The sequence below is a fragment of the Seriola aureovittata genome, chromosome 13 (assembly GCF_021018895.1).
Source record: "Seriola aureovittata isolate HTS-2021-v1 ecotype China chromosome 13, ASM2101889v1, whole genome shotgun sequence".
Classification (NCBI taxonomy): domain Eukaryota; kingdom Metazoa; phylum Chordata; class Actinopteri; order Carangiformes; family Carangidae; genus Seriola; species Seriola aureovittata.
Window position 1 is genome coordinate 2,097,432 of NC_079376.1, and position 7,569 is coordinate 2,105,000.

A 7,569-nucleotide genomic window follows, 5' to 3' on the forward strand; every position below is an offset into this window, starting at 1 on the left:
AGGTGTTATTTTTCAGGTGAGTCAAGACGTCATCCTCGGTACTGGACTAAAGCTGCTGGTAACAAGATGAAATCAACATGACACAAAACACTTTATTCATTAGAGTCTCACGTGTTTTTCGTGTACAGGTGAGGACAGTGGTACAGACAGGTGAGGACAGTGGTACAGACAGGTGAGGACAGTGGTACAGACAGGTGAGGACCGGACCACCTCAGGTCTGGTCTGGTCTTCAATAGACCCAGGTCTGTGACCAGAATAAAAACAGGCTCCTTTCATCCCTAGTAACCAGTGGTTGAATTCAAACATGTCAGACACCATCAACACGAAACAGTTCACCTGTAAAATACACAATTCATCTTTACAAATACACGTTAGTGAGATAGAGGAGGTCTGGTCTGACCAGTGTGTGAACATCACTTACAGCAGCAGTCAGGGCCGGATCGGCCCGGTGCAGGGGCCTCACCCCTCAACCCCCTCCCCCAAACAGAAACTGAATCATTTAAAATAAGAGATAATTGATATTAAATTGTTGTGAGTTAATTGATTAATTGTTTTCAGCTCCAAACATTTTATTGTTGATTAATCTCCCGATAGATCGTCTCATTATTAAACTGTCTGAAAATAAAAACTGTCGGTGTCTTGTTGTTGACAAACATCTCATCACTGAGTTTGAAAAAAGACACAATTATCAATTATAATTAAGTTGTTACCAATTAATAATCAATCGTCCAGTGGTTTCTGCTGTAGATATTAACAATAATTAAAAAAAACGTGAGCAGAGCAGCACCTGAGAGACATACTACACAAACAAACACAAACTACACGACATATTACACAAGGTCACCTGTGTGACCAGTAGCTTATGGTGGTTGATGACTGCTCCACCTGAACCAGGTAACACTGTCACATGACTCGGTCAGTCTGAGGACTAGTTATTGGCGGTAAGTTTAGTACCAGGTTAGTCAGAGAAGAAGCTGGAACCAACTGAAACACTGATCAAAATAGTGTCTGATTGATTTTCAGTTGACTGACTAATTGATTAATCCATTAATTGTTTCCCTGCAGGAGGCTGTGACACATGCTGATCTGCCAGTGTGTGTGGAGGTGGGGGCGCAGTGTCAGACTGTCCAAATAAAAAAAGATGACTGAAGTGGTAAATGTCCAGAGTAGAGCTCTTATTTTGAAGGACCAGTTTCCTCAGACTTCACAGTAAAAGTCTCAGCCATGTTGGAGCGTGTTGATCTGACCTCCATGTTGTTCTGTTCAGCTGAAGATGATGAAGATCTGATGATTGTCATTACCCTTTAATCTACAAATTAGTTACTCAGAGCTGCAGCAATCAATCAATTAGTTTGATCATCACAAAAAATAATCTGCTACTGTTCTGATAAATGTTTTTAGCTTCTGAAACATGAACACTTCCTGTTTCCCCCACAAGACGTCGCTTCCTGTTTCGTCTATGACGTCTTCCATCATTTTACTGATCAATCAATGATCCAATAATCTTCAGATAATAATGAAAAATGAATATGAATCTTCACCTTCCGCTCAGACTCTGGTTTGACTGATTTTGTTTGAGTGAGTGTGTGTGTGTGTGTGTGTGAGAGTGTGTGTGTGTGTGCGCGTGTGTGTGCGCGTGTGTGTGAGCTCAATGTTCAGTAACGTCTCCACCCGCCTGCTGCTGCTCAGTGCCATGAAGTGAGCGTCTCTGATCAGCTGACTGACAGGTCCAATCAGGTGAGAGGAGGTGGAGCTCTGCGATTGGTCAGACGTTAATGACAACATCGTCCTCGTCCTCTTCGTCCCTCACCTCCTCCTGTAAGGTGTCAATCGACTCCCTCCTCCTCCTCTTTCCTCCTCCTCCCCCCGCCTCTCCCCCCACCTCCTCATCAGGGCCTCCACAGGGGCCGATGATGTACCTGTAGTCCCCCCCGATGGCCAGAGCGGCCCCGGACCCCACCATCAGCCAGTCTTTCTCCTCATCCTCCGCCCCCCCCTGCCAGGGGACACTCCAGGCCGCTGCTGCCGCCTCCTCCAGCCCCTGGGCCCACACGCCGCCGCCGCCGCCTCCTCCCTCTCTGCCCCGCTCGCCCTCCTCCCCCTCCAGGTTAACATACAGTAATGGCTCCTTCTGTGGGGAGATGGGGGACAGGCTGAGCCACAGCGCCTCCAGCTGTTCAACCAGATGTTGGAAACTGGGACGACATTTAGGAACTGGACTCCAACAGCTGTGCATGATGTCATAACTGAAGAAGAGGAAAAGGAAGGATAAGAAGAGGTGGAGGATGAGGAAGAGAATGAAAAGGAAAGAAGAAGGAGAGAGAGCATGATAAGAAAACTATAAAATCAGTATAATTATAGAACAGATAATATCAATATTTATAATAATTGAATAATAATAATAATATTTGATCCACTAGGAGCAGTTTCCAGCAGGTTCCAGTTGGTTCCAGCCGGTTACTGTCAGTTCCAGCCGGTTCCAGCTGGTTACTGTCAGTTCCAGCCGGTTCCAGCCGGTTACTGTCAGTTCCAGCCAGTTCCAGCCGGTTCCAGCCGGTTACTGTCAGTTCCAGCTGGTTCCAGCTGTTTCCAGCAGGGGGCAGCCCTGTGGCTGAAAGTCAGAGTTTGAACTCTGAGCTCCACTGACGGAGCAGCTCCTGCAGATCTTACAGACCTGTTAGGTTTATATACATGGAACATTTGTGACATATATTTAGACCAGAACATTTAGTGACTGTGTGGTTGTAGTTGTGTAGTAGTTGTGTGGTTGCAGACTCACATGTCGTCCCTACAGTCTGCAGGTCTCTTCAGTCTCTCTCCTTTGATCAGGAACTCGTAGATTTCAGAGTTCTCCACTCCAGGATACGGAGTCTGACCTCGAGTCATGATCTCCCACATCGTCACACCAAACGCCCACTGTCAGACACACAGACACACACACACAGTTATTGTAGTTCACCTGGCAGGGAGGCTCAAATTAAACACCATCCAGATGCATTATGGGAAATGTAGATCCAGTGTTCCAAGACAGAGAGCCTGGCTGTGTCCGAAAACACTCACTACCTCCCTCTATAGTCCACTACATAGTGAGTTCACCATTATGTAGTGGTGCCCGGATGTATGGGGAGAATTATTATACCCTTCATAGTGAACTCACAGTATCCCACAATGCATCATGAAAAGTAGTGTACAACTGAGGCTCACCAACCAAGCTATATATATTATCATGCATTTGTGTGTGTGTGTGTGTGTTTGTACCACGTCGCTCTGTGTGGTGTACACGTTGTCAGCCAGACTCTCCAGAGCGATCCACTTCACAGGCAGTTTGGACACCGAGCCCTGTCTGTAATAATCTCCACTGTAGATCTTCTTAGAGAGACCAAAGTCTGCAACACACACCGTCATGTTCTCATCCAGCCTGCGACACACACACACACACACACACACACACACACACACACACACACACACACACACACACACACACACACACACACACACACAGAGACACCGTCCTTGATAAATAAAGATGTGACCTTTCACTTGGCCTGTGGGCTGATGGGAAATGTTGAAAACTGTTGTTTATAAACTGTTGTATATAATGTACTGTGGTGTTGCGAGCTGATTGGTGGACTCACATGCAGTTTCGGGCAGCGAGGTCTCTGTGGATGATGTTCCTGCTGCTCAGATACTCCATCCCCCGGGAGATGTCCAACATGAACTGGATCAGAGTCTGCAGGGACAGGTCCTGAGGGGGGGGACAGGAGGACTGGGTCAGTCCAGGTACGAGGACTTGTTCTTCATCTACCTGCCGCACTTAAAGACCTTAGACTTCACTGACTTTCTGCTCTGTTCTTTTGTGAAGCTCTAACACTGAAACCTGTTAATGTTACACCAGAGCTGCAGCCCCCTCAGCACTCACCTGTGTCACAGGTAAGTGTTAGTGTGACAGGTGAGGTCACCTGTAGAAAGAGTAAACAGTGAGCGCTTACAAACGGCTGCTCTCCCAGTCTGGACAGCAGCAGGAAGGTGTGCAGGTCTCCATGTTTCATGAACGGAAGAACCACCATCGGGATCGGCAGCCGCTGGCCTGGACGCCGGTGAAGACTGACTCCTATTGGACAGGACAGACTGTCAATCAAACCATCTGACCTTTGACCCCTGGGTAACGTGTGTGTGAGAGAGAGAGAGTTACCAATGAGCTGGATGACATTGGGGTGGTGGAAGTCCTTCATGTAGGCCGCCTCCTTCAGACATTGCTCAATGTCACCTGATGAGGTGATGTCAGCTGAAGGAATACACGCACACACACATGCACTATATTAATCAGCTGACTCACCATCAGCTCCCATACACCATGACACACAGACAGTCTCACCTGTTAACACCTGAGTTTCCCTCAGGTGTGTCCTCTCTGTCTCAAACCTCCCTAATCTTCATTAACCCACAGAAGAAGACATGTCTGACTCACATTTCAGCACTTTGACCGCCACTTTCTGGACAGACGTGTCCTCCGTCTTCAGGAGGGCCTCACGCACTGAGCCAAACTCACCTGCACAGGTACACACACACATTTAAACACTGAATATCTGAGTTTTATTGATCACAGTGATCTGTCTCAGGAGGATTGTTCTGGTTTCAGTTTGGTGTTTCATGGTGCCGACTGTCCTGAAGTCTTCTTCTACATTCTCTAACATTTACACTTTTAGGATCTTTTTGACACCAAATTAAAACTAAGATTGTGAACCAGGGAACTAAACTATCTAAGAGTATCTGACGTAGTTAAAGCAGCTACATTAACATGACTCAGGATCACTGATCTGATCAGAGATCAGTCACAGGAGACACACTTACTGTGATACTGTCACTGCAGGAAGTAGTTTTATTGTGTAGTAGTTTGTGTAGAATTAGTGAAACATTGTCTTTCAGAAATGTAACTTTCAGTTTTACTGCACATCAGCACTTTGTGTTTGTATTGTACACACACAGACTGTGTACAACACACACACACACACACACACACACACACACACACACACACACACACACACACACACACACACACACACACACACACACACACACTTGGGGCAGGTGGTCGTCATGACACCAGGTTCCTTGGACCTTGGTCACCAGTGATGTCACTGACTGTGCTGTTTGTCTGTTCTGTGCTGCACTGACGTCCCAGAGGAACCGTGTGTGTGGATTTAACAATAAACCTGATGCACAGGTGAACTCAAGTGACATCACTGCTGGGTGTGGTTACTGCTGTTGCTGTTTGGTGTTTGTCAGTCTGTGTTGTTATTGTGTTGTTGTTGTTGTTTACCTTTCCCCAGCATGTGTCCCAGTGTGATCATTCTCTCTTGGATCAGGACGTCCTGCAGTTTGTTCTTCAGGTCGTTGTTTATACCGAGACTGTCCACTGGAGGGAGACACAGACACACACACACACAGTTTAAGTAGTGGCAGTGTTCAGTGAAACCTGAACCAGCTGCTCCCGGTCCAGGATTCACCTGCACCTGTGTGCTCGTGGAGCCACACCCCTCTTTGAGCAATCCAATCAAACATAAGAACTGGATGTAACGCTACACACAGCTGAGACTCCAGAGGAGACCTCTCGAGGATTCAGGTTCAGAGTGACAGTGAGCCTGTGACAGGTTGTTGTCGCTCAGACAGAGGATCTGATTGGCCGGCAGGCAGCAGGTAAATACAGGTAGCAGTGTTTGCTGTAAACAGACAGGTGAAGCTGCTTCATGCTCATCAAACCTTCTGTCGCTGACTGACCTTCCTCTGGGTTCACACTGTCCCCTCAGCCCCCCTGGATGGACCTGAACAGAGACCCCGTCTAACCAGAGCCAACAGAACATAAACCAGAGACCCATGTGGACTCACGTGTGGACTCCTGCAGCTCTGCACAGGTTCTGTTGAAGGACCGAGCTGCTGTGAAGGAGACGGAGCTTTCAGGACCTGGACCCTTAAAGACCGAGCTGGACAGAGAGACACACAGTCACTTCCTGCTTCAAACTGGTCTCAACGCTCTCTAATTAAACTCCAGTCTCTCTCAGAGGTTCGTACCCGAACTGCGTTTCTTTCCCGCGGCGCTGAGCGACGACGGTGAGCAGCAGACCCACCACAGTGGCCACCAGCAGACCGAGCAGCAGACCAACCCACATGTGGCTCCGCTGGACCTGGACCTGCACTGAGGGACCAACAGGAAGTCAGTCAACCAGTAAACAGTCAATCACATCATCTTTTCTTATTCTGGTAACAAGTCCCCAATTTACCCAGAATAACCAGAATAACCTATATCCAGTAAAAACTGTATCCAATTTATTGATCTGTATATTCAGTAGATATCTGCTGCAGCCCTGTGCTGGTCCCAGTTTCAGACCCTGTGCTGTGGTGGTGCAGGATTTCTCCTTCAGATTTAATGAACCATTATGGACCAGTGTTTACCTGAGGCCGGCAGCACCAGCACCGGGGGGGTCCAGGGTCCACAGCCCACTGAGGTGCAGGCTGAGACCTGGAAAGAGGCGTTAAAGAAACGTCCTCCTCCTGACAGCTGAGCCATGTTCTCCTTAAACAGCAGAGGCTCCTGGGAAACACAGGGAGACGTATATAAAGATTAAAATAAAATAATAATAGTAATATACATAAATATATAAGAACAACTACCTAACTGCTAACTCCTAACTGTCATTGTTACCAACAGAGAAAAGAGAAAACAGCATCAAGGAAGCTAATAGAGGCTAACAGCAGCTAACAGAAGCTAATAGAGGCTAACAGCAGCTAACAGAAGGTAACAGCAGCTAACAGAAGGTAACAGCAGCTAACAGAAGGTAACAGCAGCTAACAGAAGGTAATAGAGGCTAACAGAAGGTAACAGCAGCTAACAGAAGCTAATAGAGGCTAACAGAAGCTAAACTAAGGTAACAGCAGACTGGAAGAAGAAATCGAATCCTAATGAAGTCATTGAACACAGCAGCAGCTCCACTTGCTTTAACAATAACAGCATCAGGTTCAACACGACAGTGAACGCACCTTCAGAGAAAATCTGATCATCTTAACTTCCAATTAAAATCTGATTTAAAATATGTGATAGTTCTCCTGCTCAAAGCTAAAGAGCTGAACGGCTCCAGATCTTCCAGGACCAGAACAGTCAGCATGAACCAGAACCAGAGAACCAGAAGCAGACCCCGTGACCTGGACTCTCACCTGTGCCTCTCCTCTCAGAGTCCACTGCACCTTGTAGGCCAGCAGCTTCCCCTGCAGCTCGTCCTCCTCAAGCTTGGCCCAGGTCAGAGACAGCTGCTGCTCCGAGAGGTCAAAGGTCAGGTTCCTGGGGGCCGCCGAGGGCGCTGCACAAAGGTCACACACACAGAAGTGGAGTTAGTAACAGGTGTCATCAGCAGCTACAGACGGATCAACAGCAGACCTGTGACCCTGTAGATCCAGGACCAGAACCAGACTGTGAGCTGCTGATCCAGATCAGTCTCTGATCCGCACACACAGAACCAGATCCACATGGATCAGGTGTCAGAGACCCTGCTGCTGATGGGACTGACACTT

At 47.6% G+C, this 7,569-nt stretch overlaps 1 protein-coding gene across 1 annotated transcript in view; it reads right to left on the minus strand.

Moving 5' to 3' along the window:
- Positions 1-74: 74 nt before the first annotated feature.
- tyro3 (TYRO3 protein tyrosine kinase) overlaps positions 75-7,569 on the minus strand; it is a 14,042-nt gene continuing 6,547 nt past the window's right edge. Inside the window, exons 8-19 of the mRNA XM_056392769.1 lie at positions 7,216-7,358; positions 6,457-6,595; positions 6,076-6,199; positions 5,893-5,987; positions 5,327-5,422; positions 4,472-4,552; positions 4,196-4,288; positions 3,993-4,114; positions 3,639-3,748; positions 3,259-3,418; positions 2,780-2,916; positions 75-2,246 (exon numbers count right to left, since the gene is read on the minus strand). Of these exons, the coding sequence (XP_056248744.1) occupies positions 1,766-2,246; positions 2,780-2,916; positions 3,259-3,418; positions 3,639-3,748; positions 3,993-4,114; positions 4,196-4,288; positions 4,472-4,552; positions 5,327-5,422; positions 5,893-5,987; positions 6,076-6,199; positions 6,457-6,595; positions 7,216-7,358 (1,781 nt within the window). The 3' untranslated portion in view covers positions 75-1,765. The remainder of the gene's footprint in view (positions 2,247-2,779; positions 2,917-3,258; positions 3,419-3,638; positions 3,749-3,992; positions 4,115-4,195; positions 4,289-4,471; positions 4,553-5,326; positions 5,423-5,892; positions 5,988-6,075; positions 6,200-6,456; positions 6,596-7,215; positions 7,359-7,569) is intronic.